The sequence below is a fragment of the Rhinatrema bivittatum genome, chromosome 8 (assembly GCF_901001135.1).
Source record: "Rhinatrema bivittatum chromosome 8, aRhiBiv1.1, whole genome shotgun sequence".
NCBI lineage: Eukaryota > Metazoa > Chordata > Amphibia > Gymnophiona > Rhinatrematidae > Rhinatrema > Rhinatrema bivittatum.
Genome location: NC_042622.1, coordinates 220,780,780 through 220,808,219, shown reverse-complemented (window position 1 = coordinate 220,808,219; position 27,440 = coordinate 220,780,780). Strand labels below are relative to the sequence as shown.

Genomic DNA, 27,440 nt, shown 5'->3' with positions numbered 1-27,440 from the left:
TTCCCTGCGGCCTCCAGGGGGGGGAGCGGAGCAATTTGCAAGCGGATCACAAGCATTCATCAGCAGAGGACCCATATGGTGCTTCAGGCAGCTCTTCTTCGTCGTTCTCCTCCAAATTTATTTTAAGGCTCCACAAGGCCTTTAAGGCCCAGAAGGTGGCTAAGAAGCATGGCAGCAAAATGTCAGTTCCACCGCCCTTAGAGGGGGACAAGGGTGCCATTTTCTCTTGTAAGTGCTCCAAGTCCACATGGGGGACAGTCAATGAAATCCAAATGGCCTCTTCGTTCTGTGGTGGGCCCGTGGGACACTTCATCCTCGGAACAGTCAGATGCGGAGAAGACTCATCCCAAGAAGATTTGTGGATGGGAGCTGTGGATCATGGTCAGACTTAGGGGTCCAGCTCGTTCCTTTCCATTTGTCAGTTGAGGACCTGTTCCGGGAATGGGACACTCCGGACTTGGGCTTGAAGGTCATTCGGGCCATGGACAAGTTGTATCTGTTACCAGAGGACGCTTTGGACCTCCTCAAGGTGCCAAAAGTGGATGCAGCGGTTTCCACGGTCACAAAAACTACCATCCCGGTAACTGGAGCCACAGCCCTTAAGGATTTACAAGATTGCAGATTAGAGCTGCAACTTAAGAAGATTTTTGAAGTTTCAGCTCTGAGTCCAGGCTGCCATGTGCAGCAGTTTTGCACTGAGGCCCAGACTCTGGGTGTAACACCTACAATTGGTGGCATCCCTTTCTGATACAGAAGCGGTTCAGGCTGGTTGCCTGGAAATTGCAGTAGCTTACAGTGCAGATGCTCTCTGATTTGCTGCATACTTCAGGCAGAACCATGGTTTCGGCTGTCTCCACCCGCAGGCTTCTCTAGCTTAGGAATTGGTTTGATTCTTCAAAAACCCAGCTGGGCTCCTTGCCCTTCAAGGGAAGGCTGCTTTTTGGCCAGCAATTGGAGGACTTAAGTGTCTGGGAGAGAATAAAGTCATAAGTTGCCAGAGGACAAGCCCAGGGCCAGGGGATCTTTCCCCCAGCGGTCGAGATTCTGGGGGAATCGCCGTTTCTGCTCTTTGCGGTCATCGGGATCTTCTCGCCAGGGTCACAACGCCAACATTCTTGGAATCGGTCCTTTTGAGGCCGGCCTACCAGAGATGGCGGAGCCCCTCAGACTCATGGAAACATCAAGTCTGTACAATGAAGCGAGGCTGGTTCATTCCTCCGTTCCATGAATAGGAGGAAGGCTATCTTTTTCTAGAGGAGTGGACCAACTTGACCTCTATCAGTGGGTCTTAAACGTAATAGAACATGGTTACACCTTAGATTTTGCTCAGCCTCTCCGGGAGCACTTTCTGGTTTTCCCGTGCTCTTACCAAAAGCATTGGGCGGTGCGGGACACCATATGGCGCTAGCTGGATCTGGGGCCAATAGTTCCGGTACCTGCAGGAGAACTCAGGCGTGGACACTATTCCATCTACTTCATGGTACCCAAAAAGGACACCACCTGTCCCATCCTCAACTTGAAGAGAGTCAAACGACATCTAAAAGTGCCCCGGTTTTGCATGGAAACTCTTCGCTTGGTGATAGCCTCTGTTCACAAAGGGGAATTCCTGGCGTCTCTAGACCTGACAGAAGCATTCTTGCACATCCCCATCCACCCGGATCATCAGAAATGTGGTTTGCAATCCTTGGGCATCATTTCCAATTCTGTGCAATCCCGTTTGGTCTAGCAACAGCACCCAGAGTGTTCACCAAGGGTAATGGTGGTAGCAGCGGCCCTGCGAAAGGAGGGGGATCCTCGTACATCCACACCTGGACAATTGGCTGATCCAAGCGAAGTCGGAAGATCTTTGCCGAAAGGCTGTTCAGAGGGTGCTGCAGCTGCTCTGCTTGTTAGGTTGGGTTGTCAATCTGGACGAGCCATCTAGTTCTTCCCAGTCCTTGGAATTTCTGGGTGCTTGGTTCGACACTTTCCTAGGGAAAGTCTTTCTTACCGAGGAGAGAATAGCCAAGCTTCTGTCTCAGGTGGAGTCTCTGTAGTCCATACCTTGTCCAATAGCCTGGGATTATTTGCAGGTCTTGGGTTCGATGGCCTCCACGCTTGATCTGGTACCTTGGGCATTTGCACATATGCGTCCTCTTCAGTCTGCCTTACTCTCCAGATGAAACTTTTCTGAGAGCCTACCCCTGACTGAATTGGCAAGCTCCAGTCTGCTGTAGTGGCTATGCCCGGAAAATTTGCATCGAGGGGTGGATTTGGAAATTCCCTCTTGGATAGTGGTAACCACAGATGCCAGCCTCTCAGGTTGGGGAGCAGTCTGTCAAGGGAGAGCGGTACAAGGTCAGTGGACAAGGACTGAGTCGTCCTGGTCGATCAATCTGTTGGAAACCAAAGCAGTTCATTTGGCTCTGCAAGACCTCCTTCCCTTAGTGGAGGGCCGATCAGTCAGAGTCCTCCAACAATACGACGTGGCTTTCATCAGTCGGCAGGGCAGAACCAAGAGTAGTCCTGTGGCGACGGAAGCTCAGCTTTTAATCAACTGGGCGGAGCAGCACTTGTACAGGATAGCGACCTCTCACATCGCGGGGTGGACAGTGTTCAGGCCAACTTCCTCAGCCGCATCCAGTTGGACCCGGGAGATAGGGAGCTCTCCGAGGAAGCCTTTCATCTTCTCTGCAACCGCTGGACCAGGCCTTTCATGGACCTGTTGGCAATGTAGCGCAATGCCAAGGTACCTTGATTCTTCAGCCGATGTCGGGAACCAGGCGCAGAGGGAGTGGGATGCTCTGGTCCTTCCCTGGCCAAAGGACATTCTACTGTCTTTCCGCCGTGGCCATTAGTAGGCAAAGTTCTGCACTGCATCGAGACTCATCCGGGTGATGTGATCCTTGTGGCGCCAGAGTGGCCGAGACATCCATGGTTTGCAGACCTTCTGAATCTAGTGGTCGGTCTGCTGAGATTTCATCCCTCCCCGAATCTCGTGCACCAAGGACCCATTTATTTCAGAGGCAAATTGCTTTTGTCTAGCGGCATGGCTTTTGAGAGGCAGAGATTAAGGAGCAAAGGTTAATTGAATGCCGAGGAAGTGACGTCATCGAGACTGATGGCAGCCTAAACCCGAGTCTCCTCCGATGCCTGACAGTATCTATGTCCATCAACCCTCCTAGCGGGACATTCTAGGCGTCAACTATCATTTTTCTGCAATCGGATCAGTAGCAGATGACGACCAGACGAAAAACCTGTGATTTAAAGAAGTATTCGTATCACAAATTGGCGCTAGAGGGAGAGCCTCAGGAACCCAACATGGCGGATGTGCACGAGGCCGCTACGACTCCGGCGGACAGCCGGGCGGAATCGCCGCAAGGTTCACTTGAACTACCTACCAAATCCGAAATGCGGGGCTGGTTTGAAGAACTGAAAAAAGATATAGCGGCCAATACAGCGGATATTAAGATCTCGATCGAAGAATTGCGTGGGGATATCGCAGAACATGGGCGGCGCATCTTTGAAGAGGAGACCCGAGCGGAAGCTAACAGTGACGGGCTGAAAACCGCGCGGGAGCAACTAACCACTTTACACAATGAGATGGAACATCTCCAAGATAAAGTAGAAGACCTTGAAAATAGGTCCCGACGCCAAAATCTACGCTTTCGTGGTGTTCCTGAGCTTCCTGACTACGCTGACAGTGCAGCAGTGGTTGCACAGATAAGCGTGATGCTGCTTACTGCAGGTGAGGCGGACAAAGCCGCGATCTCAGATACAGAGATTAAATTAGTCCGGGCGCACCGAGTGCTGGGCCCATGGAACTCGACTGTACCTAAAGACATTGCCTGTTATTTTGACTTTGGCCTCAAGGAAAGAATCGCTAGCATAGCGAGAAGGCAGTCCTCGTGGCAATGGGAAGGGCACGAGATTATGGTTTTTATTGATCTCGCCCCGTCCACAATTAAGAAAAGAAGGGACTTTCAACCTATAACCAGCTTGCTCTGAAAGGAAAGTGTTCGTTATCGCTGGCTGTTCCCGTTTGGGATCAGCTTCGCCATTAAAGGGGAGATGCACAGGGTGCGGACCCTAGCGGAAGCCTCCCAAATTCTCAAAGAGGCGGGCTATTCAGATTGCGCCGGATTAGCAGGCCCTCCACCGTCTCCTGCACGTAAGGACGAACCGCCACGATGGCAAAGGGTGATTCGGGGAGACCGAAGGCTGCGCCGCCAAACGGCTACCGAACCCCACGGATGATATTCTACCAGCTGGGGAATTCCTTCGGAGTTAATCTTCTTTTCTCAGAGATGGAGCGTTGACTTGGCACAGAATGATGCAGCATACTTTATGGGCGTTTGTCTAGCAGCTTATATGGGACAGCTGCATGGAGCGGTGCCTGTGTCTATCTTTAGGTTTCAAAGTTTTATATGTTACTGAATACTTCTTTACTTGGCTAGCGGATGCTGGCTCTTTTTGTGCTTTATAGAGGGGAGCCTTAAGGCTCAGTTTGAGTATATTTTATTCTGTAAGATGTCTGGTTGAAGGCAAAGGTTGGAATGACTGTTTCCTCCATTATACACGTAGTATTGTCCTCGAGAGAGGAACATGCTGCGACAGGGTTGGGAAAGCGGGAGGGGGGGAGGGGACTGAGGTGGGTAACGGTATTTATGCTTTATTTTTCTGTTCGAGGGTTAAGCAACAGTTGCAGATCAGAGGGAAGACTGGATTCAATGCATAGTGGGATGCAGGGGCCTATCCTAATGGCTTTTCTAATCAAACATTATGGCGAATATGACCATTTGGTCCCTTAAGGTCAAGGGGTTGAACTCGCCACTTAAGAGGCAGTCTTTATTTTCTGACTTAGCCTACCATAAGGTCATGATTGGGATGGTTCAAGAAACACATTTAAAAAAGAGGTACGAACGTTTACTTCAAAATATGACTTATACCAGGCAATATTGGGCGGCCAGGCCTTTGTCCCACAAATATCTTGGGGTTGGAATATTAATTCATAGGGATCTCATGTATGAAGAATTGGCCTGCTATTCTGACCCCGAGGGTAGATATCTTATGCTAATTATTGCTATAGGAGGGGTAAAATATTCCTTGTTAAGCGTCTACACTCCCAACAGTGCCCAAGGAGCTTACCTTGACCGCTTATCTAAGCTTATTGATCAATGTGCGGAAGGCCACTTGCTAATAGGGGGCGACTTTAATTTGACCTCTAATCCTAGATTGGATAACTCCCATGGGAATACACAAACTAAGAAGAAGGATCGGCAGTGCTTTCACAGCTTTCTTCGCCGGTACAGTTTAATTGATACATGGCGGGTGTGGCATCCCAATAGAAGGGGCTATACCTTTTTCTCTAAGGTTCATAAAACATATTCTAGAATAGACTATTTACTGGTCGCAAAGAGCTGCTCTAATTATGTTAGTGCTCCGACGATAGGGGTAACCACTTGGTCGGATCACAGCCCAGTATCTTTACAGATAGTTTTTTCTGCTATGGATAAAGGCATCCGATTCTGGAAGCTTAACGATAGTTTGCTGGCAGATGATGACTACTGCGACCTTTTAAACTCGAATATTCAGGAATATTTGCAGCTTAATGAGACCCCTGACATGGCTCCGTCCATGCTGTGGGATTGCCTGAAAGCAGTAGTTAGGGGCAGGCTCATTGCCAGGGGTGCCCACGTGAAACGTCAGAGACAGAGAGCTAAGACCGAAATTATTGGGCAGTTACAAAGGCTGGAACTATTACATTCTACGTCCGGCAATAAATGCCTTTTGGCAAAAATGGACAAATTACGCATGCAATTGGTGGAACTAGAGGCGGCCCAAGTAGCGTTTGGTTTGGAGCGGGCCAAACAGGCCTTTTACGAGGGTGGGAATCGGGCTGGCAGATATTTGGCACGGAAATTAAAGGCCCAACAATCTGTGCTTAATATAGTCAAGTTGAAGGATGAACAGGGGAACATCATTACCTCTAATACTGATATTCGACAAAGGTTTTTGCGATTTTACTCAGCTCTATATGCTAATAACCCTAATATTGACCCTGGAGAGATCGATCGCTATCTGTCGTCTGTACAGCTTCCCCAGATACCCCCGGATGCTCAAAAATATCTAACCCGGGATATGGCGGCGGAGGTAATGTGGGCTATACGGGCTCTGAAGCTGGGTAAGTCCCCTGGCTTGGACGGCTTCACGGCCATTTTTTACAAGAAATTTGCCGCCACAATAGCCCCAACGCTAGTAAAGTTATTTAACTCTTTGCAAGGCCAAGGTTCTCTATCTAGAGAGGCGAATCTGGCGGGGGTGACACTTCTGGCCAAGCCGGGGAGAGACCCTACTTTATGCGGGTCATACCGCCCCATATCCTTAAACTTGGACATGAAGTTACTAGCAAAAATCCTGGCCCATAGGCTGAACACCTTTCTACCTGATTTAATCCATCAAGATCAGTCGGGTTTCATTCCGGGACGCATGGCGTCGGATAATGTCCGGAAGGCTGTGGGCGCTATGGGGTGGGCGAGATCTCAGCAAATCCCCATGACACTCCTGGCTATCGACGCTGAGAAAGCCTTTGATTATGTGCATTGGCCCTTCTTATTTCAGACACTGCAGCGTTATCAATTGGGGGATAGATTTATCACCTGGATCCGCAAACTCTGAGGCACCCACAGCGTGTCTAAAAATTAATGGGGGGGTACTCCTCATCTTTCGATGTGCGGAGGGGGACGAGGCAGGGTTGCCCCCTCTCCCCATTATTGTTTGCGCTTTATTTGGAACCCTTTGCCCAAAGGATCAGGAGTAATCCCTTACTTTCAGGGATACAGGTTGGTGGCTTCTCCTCCAAGCTTTCATTATTCGCAGATGACATACTATTTGCTATTACTGACCCTATAGCATCGCTGCGGGAAGTCTCCACTGAACTCACTACATTCAGTTCTGTTTCGGGGTTCACCGTTAACTGGGACAAATCCGAATTGCTCAACGTGTCCTTACCCCTGGGAATGGCGGAACAGATACAGCAGGGTTTCCCTTTTAAATGGGCTCGGCAAAAATTGAAATATCTGGGGGTTTATTTGGGGGTGAGTGATAGCTTGTTCCAACTAAATTACCCGCCTTTAATGGCAAAACTTTATAAGGATCTCGAAGAGTGGGACCGCTACCATATATCTTGGTTAGGGAGGTTGGCGGTGGTTAAAATGAATATTCTTCCTCGGGTATTGTATTTACTGCAAACTTTGCCTATTATGGTCCCAGTTAAGCTTCTGGATAAATGGCAGAACAGATTGAATAAATATTTGTGGAAAGGAAGGAGAGCTCGTATTGCGAAGCAGACTCTATATTTGCCCCGGTTGCAGGGCGGTTTGGGGATGCCTAATTTAGCTCGATATCAGGGTGCAGCTCAGCTCAAAGCAGCTATAGAATGGCATAAAGTTAACCCTAGCAAGCCCTGGGTACAGTTGGAGCAGGCAATCATAGGGGATATGCCCATCACTGCGCTGCTGTGGCAGAGGCGGGCTACATGGCCCCAGAGCGGGCAACTACCTGATACGGTAGAGGTCACTCTATCGCTCTGGGAGTATTGGCGAAAACATTTAGTGGGTATGCAAAAATTCTTCAGCACTCATTTATTCCACCATAAGGCATTTAGGCCTGCTGGACATCCTTTGGCTTTTTCCCATTGGATTTTTAGTGGGATCACGCAATTTGTTCATGTGTGGGCACCTGGAGGTGCCCACAATCCCATTCCAGACGCTGTGTGCTCGCCATCAGCTGGCACCCACAGATTTGTTTCAATACTTACAGATACGTCACTTTTGCAATAGTAATCAGGTAGCCAGTGATTTGATAAAAGGAATGTCCACATTTGAAAGCATGTGTCGACATGCTAATAAGGTGGATAAACATATTTCTAACATATATGGTTTGTTGAGTAGTGGTTTCTCCATCTCCGCATCCCACGTCCGAGCTTGGCAAAAGGACTTACAATGTGACTGGAACAGGGAGGACTGGTTGCGGGTGTTTCAAGGATTGCGAAAAGGCTTAATCTCTGCTAAACATATCGAGAACGGATATAAACTGTTCTTTCGCTGGTATATTACACCTGCCCAGCTACAACACATGCGGCCGAGCTCTTCCGGACAGTGCTGGAAGAACTGCGGGGAAAAAGGAACATTTTTTCATTTATGGTGGACTTGTCCTAGGATTCGGGCTCTGTGGATCTTGATTTCTGCCTGGCTTACAACTATATTACGTATTACAGTACGATTGACTCCGTCCCAGGCGTTGCTGAATGAAGACCTCAAAGACATTTATAGGTTTCATAATTACTTTAAGTACGTGGTTACAGCGACCAGATGCCTCATTGCACAATTGTGGAAAGACACGAAGGTGCCTACCCTGTTGATGGTACAGGCGGAGGTTCGAAACATGCATAACCTTGGGCGGATTACTGCCTATAAGAATAAGTCGGTACATAATTTTTCCAGGACATGGGGACTCTATGATAGATGGATGCAAAATAATATGGGAGGCTGGTAACATGAGATACTTCCGTTAACCTGTGACCTTGTCCTGAGCTACGGGGCCTCATTTTTGGCGTTGATACTCAGCCTACCTTCCCTTGTCTTGTTCCTGTCTGTAATTGTGCATTGATATCACTACATACTGTTTGTTGGACAACAGTGGTACACCTCAGTGGGGGGGAGGAGGGAGGGGAATTCAGGGTTAAAAACTTATTATGGCGACGTGTTCTTGATGATGGTGTTGATTTTCACATCTCATTTGTTTCTGTACGTGTTCTGTTTACTTATGCTAGTGGAATTTTGTATAGGCTGTGGGTAAGTGGCCAATAAAAAGTTATAAATTCAAAAAAAAAGGTTAATTGAATGCCGTGATTGCCATGCTATTACATTCCTGTAAGACTTCCACCTCCAAGGCATACATGAGTTTGGGGCATTTTAAAGTCCTGGTGTCTAGACCATGGGGTGGAGCCATTCAGGGATTCGGTTGCAGATGTTCTGGCCTTTTTATAAGCGGGGTTAGCTTTTAATTCCTTAAGAGTTCAAGTATCAGTCCTTGGTTATTTTCGGGGGAAAGTACAAGGCGATAAACTGATGTCAGGTTCCTGCGTGGGGCTAAGCATCTGTGTCCCCCGGTTTGGAACCCCTGTCCTTCATGAAAGCTGAATTTGGTACTCCACACCCTTTGTAATGACCTTTTGAGCCATTGAAGCGTGCTACTTTGAAAGATTTGATGTTGAAGGTCGTTTTCCTTGTGGCTATCTCCTCTGCGAGGCGTGTTTCAGAAGTGCAGGGAACCCTTCTTACGTATTTCTGAAGCAGGAGTTTCCTTAAGAAAGGTTCCTTCCTTTCTGCCGAAGTAATGTCCTCTTTTTCATTTGAATCAGTGTGTGGAACGTCCTTTCTTCGCAGGCCTGGATTCCTCTACTCCAGAATCTAAAGATTTAAGAAAGCTGGATGTCAAGAGGGTTGGAGATCAACTGTTTCAATCTCTCGGACCATCTGTTTGTTCTGTGGAGTGAACCCCGGAGGGTCATAAATGCTTCGAGGGCCACTATTGCGCGCTGGCTAAAGGAGGCCATTGTTTCATTGTACCTGGTACAGGGCTGTCCGATTCCAGTGGGTCTTCGAGCGCATTCGACTCGATTGCAGGCAACCTCATGGAGGAATGTCAACAGGTGTCGCCGCCGCAGGAAATTTGTAGGGAGGCTACCTGGAAATCTACGCACACCTTTGCCAAGCATTATCGTCTGGATGTCCGGGCTCCGGAACCCAGTTCCTTCGGGGCCAGTGTACTCCGAGCAGGACTCAGTCCCACCCTGGTTAAGGAAGCTTTGGTACATCCCAGGAGCCCGGACTGATCCGGGTACGTACAGGGAAAGGAAAATTGGTTATTACCTGCTAATTTTCGTTCCTGTAGTACCACGGATCAGTCCAGAGTCCTACCCATGGGGAAATGGAGAGTCCGCTCGGCCGGTAGTTAACTATTTTCTCTGCTAGTTATAGATTGTTGGCAGGTATGTCCCCCTTTACTGGAAAAGAATATGGACATAATTTTGTTCATTGAGTTACAAGTGTTTCCCTCTGCTCTTCGAGGGGAGTTTGTTTAATGGGAGTTAAATTTAATTTTTCTGCTTGGATACAGTGTAATACTGACATTCTAGGTGGCACCTCAGGGGTATAGAACGGAGTCCGTTAAAACTTCTGTCTCCATCTGGAGAGGAGGCAAAACCCAGGAGTCTGGACTGATCTGTGGTACTACAGAAACAAAAATTAGCAGGTAAAAACCAATTTTCCTATCTGGGTCTATAACCCATCCAGTTAAGTACCAGCATGCTATGACACTTTGTAGCCTGGCTGTTTCCAGGCATACTGGGAATTTGCAGAGTATGTGCTTAAGTACTTAAACATTTAATATAGGGTGTCTTATCTTCTTAGCTATTTATATAGTGCCTTAAATTAGGGTGCTGTACATGTCCTGCCACAAAGACCGTAGAAACTAAATTAGTACCTCAAGCTATGGGCAATAAAGCAACTTGTGCAAAGGCAGCAGGGTTTGATGTTTGACTGTCCAGCTCATTGCATTAAATACTAGGCCATCTGCTCTCCTCATATTTTTGCAGACTGTGGAAATACAATATAATCAGTGTTGGAGTAATTCTGAATTAAACTGCAGTAGGAAAAGATGTAATTTGTTTGTGGAGCATTCCCTAGGAGTATTATAGCTGTGCACCATAACTAGGGCTTCTAGCTTTTGGTGTTTTTAACTTCACATTCTGCAGAAATCGTTTCACAATGGGGAATTCCCTAAGGCTGCATATTGTTCATGTCTTGGAATCTTTGCATCGTGCATGCATGTTAATTCCTTAATCACAGCACCTCTAGAGAGTGGAGTAGCAACCTAGTGGTTAGAGCAGCAGGCTGAGAACCAGAGAAGCCAGGGTTCAAATCTTGCCAACACTCCTTGTAATGGGTGAGTCTGTTCACCTTCCATTGCCTCAGGTACAAAGATTCATCTCGTCCTGCTATACCAGTCCAGTCCCTGACAAGTGGGTTGTTTCCACCTACCAGCAGATGGAGGCAGACAAGATGGTTTCCCTGGGCACTTTGAGCCCCCTTGCAAAATGGGGGACTGTCTATACTCCCTTGACTTGAAGGATGCATACACCCATATCAATCTTCCCTGGTCATAGGAAGCATCTCAGATTTATGGTGGGAACAGAGCACTTCCAGTATCATGTTGCCATTCAGGCTTGTGTCTGCCCCATGAGTCTTCACAAAATGCCTGGCCATGGTGGAATGGGCTAGACTGCCCTGGCTGTTAAGAGGCAGGAGACTGTTTGTAGCACCTGCTGATGTGCACTACCCCCCCCCCCCCCCCCCCCAAAGACAGAGGGCAATTTGGTAGCACCTCCGCAGACGGGGATTACATATTTTCTCCCAGGACAAGCAGGATGGTAGTCCTCGCATGTGGGTGACATCAGGATGGAGCCCAATCAAAGTTTCTAGAAACTTTGACTGGCACACTGAGCATGCCCCTAACCCTGCATCCAGCAGGGGTTCCCCTTCAGTCTCCCCCCCCCCCCCCCCCCCCCCCATGCAGCAGTACCCTCGCGGATCTTTGGAGCTTTGAAAATTTTACAACTTTTACCTCATGGAAACTAACTTTTAAAATTTAAACATTTTACCCCATCCCGGGGTCCCCAATCGACTGCCGATACCTGTTGGCCGATAAGTTTACCTCGTCCCTCGTGGTCTGTTCCCGGTGGTGTTCTTCATTGGTGCTCAACGGCCACAGACTGCGTGCTGCCCATATTTTAAAAAAATTATGGCAACCAGGTTCCGTAAATGCCCCGAGTGCCTGAGATCGATGTCCATTACGGACCCTCACGATGTATGTTCTATGTTTAGGCCCTGCTCACGACGTCCAACAGTGCACTAAGTGTGCCCAAATGACGCCAAAAGGCCGCTGGCCCCGTTTGAAAAAGATGGAGCTTCTCTTTAAGTGAGTATCTCCATCTACTCCAGCTAAAGTGACTCAGTCACCATCGAAGTCTCAGCGACAGTCATCTATGACATTCCTTCACCATCTTTGGTACGTTCGAAGGCATCGACATCTTCCTCTATGCCAGAAAAGATCCGGACGGAGCATCGAGACATTTTCGGCAGATGCCTCTACCACCAAGCCTTCCACATAGGCATGGATGGAACCACCGAAGTCCCGGGGAGAAGGGGCCCCATCCCCTTCTGGACCCAGGACATCGAGGCTCCCAACCGGCACCAGTCCTGGGAGCGAACCTCCACTAATAAATGTGGACCCTCCGGCAATGCCTTCTGAGCCTCCGCCCCCAATAGCTGTGCCATCGATGCCAGCTCCTAGGGAGGAATTGGACAGGATAGTCCAAGAGGCAGTTCTCCAGGCACTTCAAGGGTTCCAGTCTCCACCGGCACCCGACCCGATGCCTATCATGCTCGCTCTGCTGCTCGACCGATCTCAATGTCCTGATCGGTGCTTTGTCATCAGCACCACTTCCTGCCATGCCATCGGCACCTCAGACCACAGATACTGATTCCGTTATCCTTGGATGAGGAACAGAATTTACAGATGCCGGAGCCGGTTCCAGGACAATCTGGTCTCCTGCCACCCTAACGTGCATCGATGCCATAGATGCCTTCATCACCTCCATCGGTACCTCCATTTCCTTTTTTTTAAACATTTTTTATTTATGCTTTTAAACAGAAATAGACAGCAATTACAGCTTGTCATTGAAAGGATATTAGTCCATATACATAATACATATTAGCTAATTCAAATACATTTGATCATATTTAACAAGGGAATTCAAAACCTTCAGCCATACATATATATAACTTAAAGTAATACACCCGTTATAAGGTAATGAGATCCAGATTGCAGGAATTAGAGCAAATATAAGGAAAATAGATGAGGCATTAGAAGGTTACTAACATTCTTTACAATTTCCCATGATCAAGGTATAGTGGTAACTTTGGGGGAATGTGCATCAAGAAATTTACGAAACTCGGGTGGATCAAGAAACGCAAATCTTTCGCTGTTATATTTTACTACACATTTACTGGGGTAATATGTTATCTGAGCCCTAAGATTTTTGACCTCTTGGCTCATTTGAAGAAAATTTTTCCTATGTAATTGTGTAGTTTTAGGTCTGGGAAGATCCAGATTTTTTGTCCAAGATAAAGTTTAGCTCGATTCCTAAGAGATAATTTTAAGATTTTCTTTCTAGCGTGAACAATTCTTATGCATAAAGTTCCACAATATTCTACTTGCTCGTCCATTGTTCCAAAAAGTCTGAGATTACTCACACCATGAAATTGCAGATCACCTTTTTGCAAATCACTATCCTTTTTCTTACTGGATATCACAAACCTTATCTCATCCTTTCCATCGGCCGGATTTGGACTAATACCTCCATCTAAACGCCCTCAAGGTGCTGGGGATGCACCTTATGAAGAGCACTGCTGCTCCCCTCCTGAAGATCTTACATTTGCTAACTTCATTAAGGAGATGTCTGAAACATCCCTTTTAAGTTAAACTGAGGAGGATGCCAGGCATAAAATGCTAGAGGTGTTATAATTTGTCTGCACCTAAACAGGTTATGGCAGTTCCAATTCATGAGGTGCTCCTTGATCTGCTATAATGCAACTGGATACACCCAGGCACAGTTCCACCAGTAAATAGAAAAACTGATGCCACCTACTTAGTCCAGTCAGCTCCTTCGGGGTTCCAAAAAAGCTAACTTCCCCACCAATCTGAGTCTGCTCAGAAAAAGTTCAAAAGATCTCGACCCTGTACTTCTACCCTTCCAGCTAAAGAATAAAATTCCTTGGACGCCTTTGGCCACAGAGTTTTCCATGGCTCCTTGCTGATGGCACGGATAGCAACTTATCAGCTTTGACTTAATACTCCAGGAACCTTTGGAAAAAGGTCCAGGAATTTTCTGAAAGCCTACGGGATGAGTAAGAAGGCCTTAATTCCATCCTTCAGAAAGGACTCTATGCTGGAAAGCATGAAGTAAGGGCAGCATATGATTTTGACACTGCCTCAAGAGGGTCAGCAGCAGGTATAAATGCCAGGCTTTGGGCATGGCTCAAATCATTTGACCTACGCCAGGAGGTCCAAGAGAGGCTATCAGACCTTCCATGTACTGGGGACAACTTGGTGACAAAATTCAGGAGACAGTTACACAATTAAAAGACCATCATGACACCTTATGTCAGCTCGCCTCTTCCCTCGGAATTTCCAGCTACAGCCAAGAGGTCTTTCAGACGTGATCCTAGAAAATTTTCCTACAAACCACACCAGTACTATCCTCCGTCCCGTGTTCGGCAGACCAGACCTCCCCAGAGAGGCCAGCCTCGACAACGCAGGGTTCCAAAAGCCCAACCAGCCCCTCAGTCTGGTCCAGCATCGGGTTTTTGACTCCCTTCTATAGAGCAGAAGCCAACCTCCCAATTTCCACCATTCCTGTAGGAGGCCACTTGTGCCTTTTCCACAACATATGGTGCACAATTACTACAGACCAATGGGTCCTATCTGTGGTTAACCAGGGTTACAGTCGAAACTTCCTCATCCTACCACTGAACACCTCTTTTTCTGGCAGTAGCTTCCATCAATCACTCTCCACTTCTCGAGAGAGCTTTTGACTGTTCTGCACTCCCAACGCCGTGGAACCGGTGCCTCAACTGCAGTGGGGTCAGGGGTTCTACTCTCGGTATTTTCTAATACCAAAAAAATCAGGAGGAATTTGTCCTATTCTAGACCTGCGTGCCCTAAACAAGCACCTCTGCAGAGAAGTTCAGAATGGTAACCCTGGGCACCATGCTTCTCCTACAACAGGGAGATTGGTTCTGCTGTCTAGATCTCCAGGAGGCCTATGCCCACATTGCCATATACCATCCTCATTGGAAATATCTCAGGTTTGTGGTAGGCCATCATTACCAGTTCCAGGTGCTTCCATTTGGACTAGCGTCAGCACCCTGTGTATTTACAAAATGCCTTGCAGTCATCTCAGCTCAACTCAGACAGAACAACGTTCCTGTTTATCCATATCTAGACGATTGGCTCATCAAAGGCCCATCCCGGCAGGAAGTACTCCACTCCCTCCATTTCACAATCAGCCTACTACCCTTAGGATTCCTAATCAATTACCCCAAATCATGTCTCCTTCACACGCTCTTTAGTTCATAGGAGCAGATCTAAACACTATCCAGGCCAAAACGTTCCAAACGACCGAGCACACTCATGTGCAAACTTAGCCAATGCGGTGCAGGTGCGCCAGACAACCACAGCTAGTCATCTGCTCATCCTCTTGGGTCACATAACATCTACAGTTCGTCACTCCAGTGGCTCGACTAGCCATGAGGATAACACAATGGACTTTACAGTCCCAGTGGTCCCAGTCAACTCAATCTATGTCCCACATTGTTCATGTCACCAGCCAGCTACGTCTCGCTAGCTTGGTGGACAAGGGAGTCCAATCTTCAGACAGGACTACTGTTTCAGCTTCCAGATCCCCAAATTACTCTGACAGATGCATCCACTCTGGGTTGAGGTGCACATCAACCACCTCCAAACCCAGGGAACCTGGTCCAAAACAATCGAAGCACCAGATAAATTTCCTGGAACTTCGAGCAATTAGATATGCCCTACTGACCTTTCAAGATTGCCTCTCCAACAAGGTAATCTTAATTCAGACCAACAACCAGGTAGCAATGTGATACCTCAACAAGCAAGGGGGCACAGGCTCCTTCCTTCTATGCCAGGAGGTGGCACGTATCTGGGCCTGGGCTCTCTCCCACTCCATGCAACTAAAATAGGCAGGCGTGGACAATGTGATAGCGGACAAACTCAGCCGGTCCTTTCATCCCCACGAATGGTCCTTGGACGCCACTGTAAAACACAATTTTCCACCAGTGGGGCCGCCCACACATAGACCTCTTTGCATCAGTTCACAACCTCAAAGTGGACAACGTCTGCTCTCTACACTGCAGCCACACACACCACCACGCGATGCCTTCGCCCACTCATGGGCAACAGGTCTTCTGTATACCTATCCTCTACTTCCACTCATCAGCAAGACTCTTGTGACGTTACGGCAGGACAGGGACACAATGATCCTCATAGCCCCTCACTGGCCATGTCAGGTTTGGTTCCCCATCCTCCACGACCTCTCAGTCCAGCAACCAATTCGCCTGGGCATGGATCCAACCTTGATAACGCAGAACGGACTATTGTATCATCCGAACCTTCATGCCCTGTCTCTGACAGCTTGGATGTTGAAAGGTTGATCTTGCAATCTCTCAACTTCTGACAGTGTGTCCCAAGTCCTTGTAGCTTCACGAAAGCCTTCTACTAGGAGATCGTATCGTTCCAAATGGAAAAGATTCTCCATATGGTGCACTACTAAGGAAATATATCCTTTTTCCTGTCCCATTCCAAAGTTCCTGGATACCGTTGGTATCTCTCGGAAGCTGACCTGCAGACTTCCTCCATCCGTGTACATATCCGCACCATTTCAGCTTACCACAAAGGTATAGGAGATGCCTCGATCTTGGTGCAACCCCTAGTTTGGGCGCTTTGAGAGGATTACTACAACTAAAGCCTCCATTGGTCCTTCAGTTCCAATGTGGGATCTTAATGTGGTTCTGGCACAGCTCATGTGACCGCCATTTGAGCCTCTGCAAGCTTCGACACCTCACTTAGAAAGTGATCTTTCTAGTTGCTATAACATTGGCTCGCAGAGTCTGTAAACTACAGGCACTGGTAACATACTCACCATATAACAGATTCCTTCAAAATCGTGTGGTACTCTGCACATACCCTAAATTCTTGCCAAAAGTAGTCAGATTTCCACTTGAATCAATCAATAATACTTCCCACCTTTTTTCCAAAGCCTCACTCACAACGGTCTGTAAACGTGCTCTTTTTATTTGGACCGCACTGCAGCCCATAGGAAGTCCACCCAACAGTCTTCTTTGATAAAAGCAAATTGGGAGCTTCGGTGGGCAGGCAGACCCTGTCCGCCTGGCTGGCGGACTGTATCTTTCTGCTACCAACAAGCAGGCCTTCCACTACAAGAACGCTTGAGCGCATTCAGTAAGAGCTATGGCAACGTTGGTAGCACACCTACGGTCTGTCCCTCTTACTGACATCTGCAAAGCTGCAACATGGAGTTTTCTTCATACTTTTGCAGCTCATTACTGTCTCAAAGGGTGGCAGGCAAGATTCCATATTCAGTCACTGTCCTGCGTAATTTGTTTCCAGTTTAATAACCCAACTTCCTTCCAATAACCCACTGAAATTCAGGCTGCCCTCCTAACCAAAACCACCCCAGTTGTTGTGCTGTTGCACGTCGTTGGGTATTTTTGGCTTATATTTTGGCATCCTGTAGCTCACTACTCACCCACATGAGGACTACCATCTTGCTTGTCCTGGGAGAAAAAGTTGCTTACCTGTAACAGGTGTTCTCCCAGGACAGCAGGATGGTAGTCCTCACAAAACCTGCCTGCCACCCCGCGGAGTTGGGTTCGCGTATGTTTTTTTTTATTTTTCGCTTGTACTTTTTACTACAAACGAGACTGAAGGGGGACCCCTGCTGGATGCAGGGTTAGGGGCATGCTCAGTGTGCCAGTCAGTTTCTAGAAACTTTGACAAGAGTTCTGTGATTGGGCTCCATCCTGATGTCACCCACATGTAAGGACTAACATCCTGCTGTCCTGGGAGAACACCTGTTACAGGTAAGCAACTCTTTCCCATATTTGGATGATTGGCTGGTCAAGAGCACATCTCAGGCAGGGGCCATCTTGTCCATACACTTGATCATCCAGGTGTTGGAATTACTAGGGTTCATTCTTTTTGCATGGAGGAGCAGTCTGTAGCTAGGGATTCACTCATGTATGAAGACTACAATCCTGCTTATTCTTGGAGAAAACAGTTGCTTTACCTGTAACAGGTGTTCTCCAAGGACATGTTCAGTAGTCCCACTTGTCAGGAACTAGACTGGTTTAGCAGAAGAGATGGAAGATGTTAAACTTCCTTTCCATTAGTCCTGCTACACCAGTCCAGGACCTTCCCAGGAAGTGAGGCTTTATCAGTCAGGCTTGCTCTGTTGAATAGACTAAAGCTGATGCTCCCTCTTTTGCTGAAGCTTTGGTGATTTATTGGATTCCTGCTATGTGGCACTACCTCTAAGTGTTGATGTCACATGAGGAAAACAATATTGTCTGCTTCCATCTGTTGCTAGGGGGAAACATCCTACTTGTCAGCAGGGGCGGCTCAAGGCAATCTGCTGCCTGAGGGGAGGAAAAACACCCCTCACACTCAAGGCATGGTGCAAGTCACATCAGAGCGGAAGGGGGGGTTATCCCACTTGGAGTCTCACCCTCTGGGTGATTTGAAATGCTGGGGAAGGGGGGATGTGAAGGTCAGGATTCTGAGAGGAGTGGCAGATACGGCTAGAGATATTCCAAGAAAATTCTGCAAAAGCAAGATACTTGCAACCCATTTGGTATTAGGTCTGTTGTAAAGTTAGGTTTGAGCTTGTCAGGGACTGGACTGGTGTAGCAGGACTAATGGAAAGGAAATTAACAGGTCAGAATCCTTTCCTTGGAAGCTCTATAGGGATAGAGATACCTATTGTAGCTGAATGTAACTTGAGCTACCAATGAAAGCACAATGTAAATCTAAAAAAAAAAAGCAAGTTTGCTTACTGTAAATGGTGTTTCCGTAGATAGGATGAATTAGCCATGCTGTCATGGGAACTGTGAGTCAGGCCTGGGAGGCAGAGCTTCCTAAGTGATGTCAGAGCTTTGCTCTGAGGCTGCGCGTAGTTTCCCGTGCTGATGACTCTCCTCAGTCTGTGAAAGTAAACGTGGTCGTAAAGTTGATGTCGACTGATCAGGGAGGTGGGCGGGTCAGCATGGCTAATTATCCTGCTATCTACGGAAACACCGTTTACGGTAAGCAAACTTGCTTTTTCCCGTCGATGGGGCTGAATTAGCCATGCTGTCATGGGAGTCCTAAGCTCCCAGCACGCTGACGAAAAAGTCGAAGGTATTGTCTTATACAGCGTGGTAAATGTTAGGTGACAGTTGACCTCGTAGAGTCTATGGACAATGACTGTAGAAGTGTTTTACCAAACTTTGCATCATCCGCCGTCTGGTCAAGACAGTAATGGGAATTGAACGTGTGAAGAGAAGCCCATGTGGCTGCTTTGCAAATGTCTACTGGTGGAATATGTCTCAGATGGGCCATGGAGGCTGCCACCGCTCGTGTTTGAGCCGTGGGCTGAGATGGTAATACAGTGACGTTTGTTATGCAGAATTGTATACACTGGGTAATCCAGCTAGAGATGGTGCGTTTAGTTACCGGAAGGCCTGGGGCATTCGGGTTGAAAGAAACCAACAGTTGCGATGCCCTGTGGGGTGAGTGGGTCCTTTGTTTATAGTAGGCAAGTGCTCTTTTGCAGTCCAGGGTATGTAGTTTCTCTCGCTGTCGCGCTCTCTCGCTGTCGCGCTCTCTCGCTGTGTCGCTCTCATTCTTGTGAGGTTTTGGATAAAAAGTCAGTAACTCAATCGATTGGTTGAGATGAAATTGGGAAGACTACCTTTGGCAGGATCGAGGGGTGTGTCCATAAGAGCATCTTATGGTGGTAGAATTGAAGGTATGGGCTATAATGTACTAAGGCCTGTAATTCGCTAACTCGCCATGCCAATGTCACTGCGGTAAGGAAGACTGCCTTCCAGGTGAGGTATTTTGGATGAAAGAATTCCATTGGCTCAAAGGGTGAGACCATCAGTTGCTCGAGAACTAGGTTTAGATTCCACGGAATAGGTGGTTTTGAGACCGGGTGGCGAAGGTGTGAGCTCTTTTACGAATCGAGAGACCATCAGATGGATAGAGATGGGCTGGCCGTTGTGCGATCGGTGAAAGGCTGCTATTGCACTGAGGTGGACTCCAACTGAAGCTGTAGCGAGGCCAGCCACAATCGTGTGTAGGTAGTCCAGCAAGGTTTCTGGTGTACAGGTAAACGGGTCAACTTTCATGGATTCGCACCACGTGGTGTAGCGCTTCCATTTGAAGTTATAGTTCTTCCTCGTGGAAGGCTTGCGGGCTGCCAAGATTACATCTTGAACTGTGATGGAAAAACCTTGTTCTGACAGAAGGTGCCATTCAATCTCCAAGCCGTGAGATGCAGAGGAGTGCAACGGGTGGAGGAGGATCCTTTCGTCCTAGGACAGCAGGTTTTGTTTGGGTAGTTGGAATGGCACGTCCGACAGGTGTAGGAGATGTGCATACCATGGTTGGCGTGGCCACGCCGCTGCTACGAGGATCAATTGTGCCTCGTCCCTCATGCACTTTTGTAGCGTCTTTGTGATGAGGGGGATTGGAGGGAACACATACATCAGGGGCTCTGTCCATGGAATAAGAAAAGCATCCTGAGCGACTGGAGTCGGCCATACAGAGCAGAAGTGAGTCACTTTCCGGTTGTACTCTGTGGCGAAAAGATCTATGGATGGGTATCCCCATCTTTGGAAGATGGTCTCTGCTACGTTGTTGTCGAGGGACCATTTGTGTGGATGGAATATCACTCAGCCTGTCCGCTTGAGTATTCGCAATTCCCAGCAAGTAAGTGGCCTGCAATTGAATGGAGTGGTGAATTGACCACATCAGGAGGATGAGGGCTTCGCGGCACAGGGTCCAGGAGCCCTAGCCGCCCTGTTTGTTTTAAAACATGGCCACTTGATTGTCCGAGTAAACCATAACCCTGTGGCCTTGGAGGTGAGACAAAGGTGCGCAGGGCATATCGGATGGCTCTCAATTCCAGGAGATTGATGTGAAGAGACTGTTCCCGTTGCGACCAGAGGCCTTGCGTCTGGAGGCTGTTGAGGTGGGCCCCCCAACCCTTGTGGGAGGCATCTGTGGTAAGGACTGCATTGTGCGGTAGGCGAGTGAAAGGAGCTCCCTTGGTGTCTGTTTTCGTAACCACCAGTCTGTTTGCAATCATGGGTTTTGTCAAAGACACTTTCCAATGTAGTGGTTGAGAATGTTTCCACTGTCGTTTGAGACCCCATTGGAGGTGTCACATGCGCAGAATCTTGTGTTGGAGACCGCGTGGATTGAGGCTGCCATATGTCCCAATACTTGTAAGACTTGATGCGCCGTTGGCGACAGTCGACTTCAGGCGGTGAAAAAGGAGTCGCATGTTTTGTTTCCTGTTGGCTGGCAGAAAAACTTTGTATTTGATTGTATCCAAATGAGCTCCTATAAACTGTATTGTTTGTGCAGGATGCAAGTTGGACTTCTGATGATGATCAAGCCCAACTTGTCCAGGCACTGAATTGTATGTCGAAGATGCTGCCAAAGAGTGTCTGGACTGGCGGCTACCAGCAGCCAGTCGAGGTAAGGAAAAATCATGATCCCCTGTTGAGAGGAATGCCACCACCACTGCCATACACTTGGTCACTATTGACAGGCCGAAGGGAAGGACTTTGTACTGGAAGTATTGGCTCTGCACTTGGAAAGACAGGTATGGCCAGGAGGAAGGATGCATAGGAATGTGAGTGTATGCATCCTTGAGGCCTATGGAGCACATCCAGGCCTGGGGCTGGATCAAGAGTAGCAGAGATTTGAGAGATCATTTTGAACTTTTCCTTGATGAACTTCCTCAGTTCTCTGAGGACCAAGATTGGACGAAGGTCCCCGGATTTCTTTGGAATTAGGAAGTAGGGGGAGTGGAGAACTGCGAGATGTTCTGTCAGAGGGATGCGGAGAATCTCTTGCTGTTGTAATAATGCCTTCACCTCCTGTTCCAAGCGGTTTTGGTGGGGTCTGGCCCCCTGGCGCTGAATGAGGGAGCGGGGGGGGGGGGGGGAGAGTGGAAGTGAATTCTGTACCTGTGTCGAACGATGTCTAGTACCATTGGTCGCTGGTGATCTTCTCCCATTCCCGGATGTGTGCTGTAATTCTTCCCGCTAGCACTTGTTGCGGTGGTGGCAAGGCGATGTTCAAAAAGACAGGTTAGTCTTGGCCGGGACAGCGGGGTGGGGGGGTTTGTGGGCGCTGGCTCCGGGGTCGTCCCCGCCAGTTTTGATTTTGTTGATTCTGCGGACGGGAAGTCCACTGATAAGCGGGGGGACGGTACGAAGCATATGGCCGATAAAGTCGGCGTTGGAAGATTTGTTTACGAGGTAGTGTGGAATACTGGCGTGCAGCAGAATAAGCTTGAGTCCCGAACAAATTGTCCCCTTTACACGGTAAATTGGCCAGTTTTTCGTGGACATCTTCTCTAATGGAGCTAGCCCTCAGCCACACCATTCATTGTGCCGCAATGGCAGCTGCTGACGCACGCGAGGAGGTCTCAAATCCTTCGTAGACCATGCGCAACAGATGGCGTATGCCCTCCTCCAGGTCTTGTACGTGGTTAGTGTCCTCAATTGGGTGGGCGAGGTCCGAGCTTTCTTTCATCCATTGCACACACTCATAGAGCTATTGAATGATGTAGAATTGGTGATTAACGCGGGCAGCAAGCATAGACGCCTGGAATGTGTGCTTCGCAAATTCATCAAGCGAACGAAGTTCTCTGCCCGGGGGGGGGGGGGGGGGGGTGGTAGCTGAGTGTAACCTGGACTTCCTAGTCCTCGCCATTGCCAATTCAACTACCAGGGATGCATGAGGTAGTTGTGGCATTGAGTAGTAGGGCGATTTTTGCATTTTATATTTAAGATCGGTTTTCCTGGAAACAGATGGAAGTTGGACTATCCCAAGAGCGTTCCAGAACAGTCTAGTACAGCATGTGGAGGTAGAGAGGTAGGATCTGCTGGAAGATCAAAAATCTTTAGTATATCTAAAATTGCCGATCTCGGATACGGCACCTTTTGAATGTTAAGGTGGAGGACCGAACCCATCTTTTCTAAGAACTTTGGATAGGTGAGGTCTTCCGGAAGAGAGTATGGTTCTGCCGGTTCGTTCCCTGGTTCTGAGGGATACCCTGTGGAGCTATCCAGTGATGTGGATTGAGGGTCCAGCGACACTGGGGTAAGTGGCTGTTGAGGTTGCTGTGATGGTGGGGCTGGAGAGAGCGCCCGTGGGGACGGGGGCCTTATGTCTTGTGGAGATGGAGGCCGTGTGTTCTGCGGGGATGAGTGTCCTAATGGTTGTGGAGACTCCGAGTCGATACTGGGCGAGGAGTTCCCCATCTGATAAGAGGATTTCATGACCTCAAAGAAACCAGATAATGCCAGAGAGATTGACACAAGCAACTTTTGTCTTTGGCATTGGTGTTCGAGCTGGTACCTGGGGTCTGCCTGCCGGAATTGCTGCCAATAGAATATCGGTATCTGGTGGCTGAGACTCGGGCACGCGTGTGTGTAGTGTTTCCTGCAATTTGCGTTTCTTCATCAAGGGGTTCCTGTAGGATGTCACCCCTGGAGTGGCGTTTAGAAGCTAAAGATAAAGCTGAGAACACAGGAGCCGAGGAGGCAGAAGAAACTGAAGACGAAGAGTCGAATTTGACCCTCGTCCCTGTCTGATCTGGACGAGGAGGCTGGTGAAGAGGGCATTAGGGTCAATGGTGCATCCCTGGAAGCCTTCGATACAGTAGCTAGTGGTATGAAACGGGATTTCTTCCTTATCCCAGTAGGTTCTGGGGAATGTGGTCTAGGTTTGGCCATTTTCTTTGTTTTTGGGTGTCTGCACCGTTGGCGCCGTCTCGTGCTCAGCGCCGTGGTATTAGTCGGCTTGCTTCGGTGCGTCTGCGCCGTTCCTTCGCACCGCAATGGCGTCTTTCCGCGCACTGCAATGGCGTCTTTCCGTGCGTTGGAAGAGGGTGCGTCGGCTGAAGCACCTGCGTTGCAGTCGGCGCCCGGGGCGACTGAAGGTTACGTTGCATCAACCTTCCAGCACCATAGTCTTAGTAGATTGCGTCGCGTCCACGGTGCTTCGTTGACGGGCTGTGCGCAGATTTCGATGCATGGGTTGCTTCCTGGGTATGTTCCACTACCCGCCCCGGTGCATGCGACTTTAGTCGTCGGCGCCGGCTCTTGTCACGGGAGGGCCCTCGACTCCTGGAAGCTAGATCTTTACCTCTCATGCGATCCTTCGCAGTCAGAGGTTCCATGGAGGCCACTCGATGCTGTGGGGGCGGCGCAGTTGTAGTAGGCCCTGGGGAAGAGTGGGCTTCCTATGGTGGGGCATAGGATCCCATCCTCAGAAACCTACATTGGCTACCAGTAAATTTTAGAATCCTTTATAAAGCAATCACCTTAATACATAAGTCCATCCATCATCAACTCCAACTCGACCTTGAAATCCCCTTCAAAATTCATTCCTCCAATAGGCCTATTAGAGACAATCATAAAGGTACTTTGAATTACCCCCCAACCAAAGCCTCACGACTTTCCTCGACCAAAGACCGAGCTTTTTCTATAGCAGGTCCATCTATTTGGAACAACATTCCTTCAAGCCTCCGACTGGAACCCTGTCTCATTACGTTCAGAAAAAAACTTAAGACGTGGCTATTCCACCAAGCCTTTGATGAGCCTCCAGACAACCCTTAGTCTTCTTTTTCCTCACTTGGATTTTTAGAAGATGAAAGCCCTACAACCTTTCAGACAAAGAACTCTGGCACTCACCGATTAAAGCATCTTTTTGCTCTATTCCAAATTCCTTTGGATAATGCTTCTTCAATTATTTTTGACCTTTAACTTCCTTCCAGCTCTTAAGCTTCCCAAGTTTTTACTCCTTGTTAAATGTAACTTTTATCTTATTCTCTTCTCTTGTTAATTACTTTTATTTATTGCTTCTGTTATACCCTTGTTTTATGTAAACCGATCCGATATGGTTTAATTTACTATGAAGGTCGGTATAAAAAACTGTTAAATAAATAAATAGTCTTAGTAGATTGCGTCGCGTCCACGGCGCTTCGTTGACGGGCTGTGCGCAGATTTCGATGCATGGGATGCTTCCTGGGTATGTTCCACTACCCGCCCCGGTGCATGCGACTTTAGTCGGCGCCGGCTCTTGTCACGGGAGGGCCCTCGACTCCTGGAAGCTAGATCTTTACCTCTCATGCGATCCTTCGCAGTCAGAGGTTCCATGGAGGCCACTCGATGCTGTGGGGGCGGCGCAGTTGTAGTAGGCCCTGGGGAAGAGTGGGCTTCCTATGGTGGGGCATAGGATCCGGTCCTCTGTTTGAAGGCGCTCCATTTTCTCCCTTCTGTCGGCGTGCCTTCTGTGACATCCGACTACAATGAGGGCACGACTCGAGCGGGTGGTCTGGTCCCAGATATCTGTAGCAGCGGTCATGTCCACAGAGGCAGGGTTTGAACCCTGAGGGTCGGGGAGTGCCTTCTTGCCATGGTCCTTCATTTTGTTCGCTTTTTCTTCCTAAATTTAAGAATTGCCTGAGGAGGTCTGAGGCTCCGCGTGCAATCCCATGCGCGGAAAAACAGACTGAGGAGAGTAGTTATCAGCGCAGGAAACCACGTGCAGCCTCAGAGCAAAGCTCTGACATCACTTAGGAAGCTCCGCCTCCTGGATCTGACTGACAGTTCCCATGACAGCATGGTTAATTCAGCCCTGCTATCGACGGGAAAAAACAATTGTAAGCCCTGGGGAAGAGAACAAACTACTGTACCTGCATGTAACTTTGAAATCTAGTTTGGAATGGTAAATAAAATCCAAATAGTTTTCTGAACCTTTATGGTTGAGTTTATAAATGCCGGTGTTGTAATGGTTACTCTGAGATGCCTCACTTTCCTTTAGGAACTCTATCCAGCAGTGTTTCCTTATTTCACTCCTGATTTCCCTGCTGCTTTGAGTAAGTGATCACTAAGCTAGCTGCTTTTAACTAATCTTAGGCAAATCACCTAAGAAAAATGGAAGCAAATTCTCCATGTATAATCCGAGATATTTTAGAAAAATGTTCAGTACCTTTTTGTATTCCTCAAGCACAGTACTGTAAAATGCAGTAGGAAATGTCATTTTGAGATTAATGGTCTTTAATACTTTTCTGGGATTTGGGAGAAGTAATTGAAATGCAGTAGATCTGTCTTCGCTTATCTCTTGTTGGTCATGTTCCTTACTAGGCAGTCAAGTAGCTGTTTGATATTGAGTTTTTCATCTCTCCATTTCTGTACCAGGTGCACCAGGTATCATTTCAGCCAGTCCTTATGCAGGAGCTGGTTTCCCTCCAACCTTCGCCATTCCTCAAGCTGCAGGTAATATGGAAATCGAAATGAGCTTCTGCCACTTGCATGGAGCAATTAGGACATGGCATGCAGCTCTTCCAAGGAGCAGTGCACATATGCACCTTGCAAGTTGTGATGGCATGCCTCAGGCAGCGACAAGTGGTTTAGTTGAATCTTTGACAGCTTGAGCTAGTTAATGTGTACTGCATTATCAGTTAATGAGCAGGACTTTTGCTGAGGGGGAGCAGTGAAACTAGCTGCCTTTCAGAAATGGTAACTGGCTTTTATGCAGACTGGCAATTTCCTTCTCTATCCAAGGGGAGAGGGCTAATTTGCTTGCTTAATTCATAGTCCTTTTCATTTTAAATACCTGTTTTGGCATAGTGTTCATGAAATTGTTCACTGAATCCGTGCCATCCCTTATACTGGTGCACAGGAGGCCTACCCATCTCTGTGCTCACCGCTGGGAGGAGGGGTTGGCAAGGTTCATTCAGGAGATGGTTTTGTAGTGGACAGGGTATGCGGAGTGTAGTTAGAGTAAACCTAGGAGCAGGATATTAGTGCATACAATTTTCATTTTATGAACACATTTTGGAAGAATATAGGTCCTTGTATTTCCATATCACTTAAGATGCCATGAAGGTCACACGAGGGCTTAACAGTCGGCATGTGCTCTGTATATTCACTGTTAACTTTTTTCTGTTGATAAATCTTCAATTTGCAGGTTTGTCAGTGCCAGGTGTTCCTGGAACACTTGCTCCTTTGGCTATTCCATCGGCCGCAGCTGCCGCTGCAGCTGCCGCTGGCAGACTTGGCATCCCCGGTCTCACTGGGCCAGGGAACTGTGTTCTGCTGGTGAGCAGTCTGAACCCAGAGGTTAGTGCTGTTACATTTCGCATGCAGGAACTCTGGACTCTGAACTTTGTACGAATTGTCCAGAGCCCAGATAGAACTTCATGATCTTGTGCCCGATTTGCACCATGACTTTTTTATCCATGAGTCTGCTTCACAAGTTACCTTTCCAGGGTTCATCCCTCACTTCATGTGGAATGAGGTCTGATCTCCCATTCAGGCTTGCAGGTGACTGACTACTTTTAAGGGGCCACCTGCCAGCCTGTTGCAGACCTGTTTAGTCTTGCAGTCTCTCGCCCTCCCTTTCCATTGATCCAGAACACCTGTGGGTGGGTCACCTTCCAG

At 48.1% G+C, this 27,440-nt stretch overlaps 1 protein-coding gene across 1 annotated transcript in view; it reads left to right on the top strand.

The window, feature by feature from the left end:
* PTBP1 (polypyrimidine tract binding protein 1) overlaps positions 1-27,440 on the top strand; it is a 115,053-nt gene that overhangs the window by 53,151 nt on the left and 34,462 nt on the right. Inside the window, exons 9-10 of the mRNA XM_029613500.1 lie at positions 26,196-26,273; positions 26,968-27,119. Of these exons, the coding sequence (XP_029469360.1) occupies positions 26,196-26,273; positions 26,968-27,119 (230 nt within the window). The remainder of the gene's footprint in view (positions 1-26,195; positions 26,274-26,967; positions 27,120-27,440) is intronic.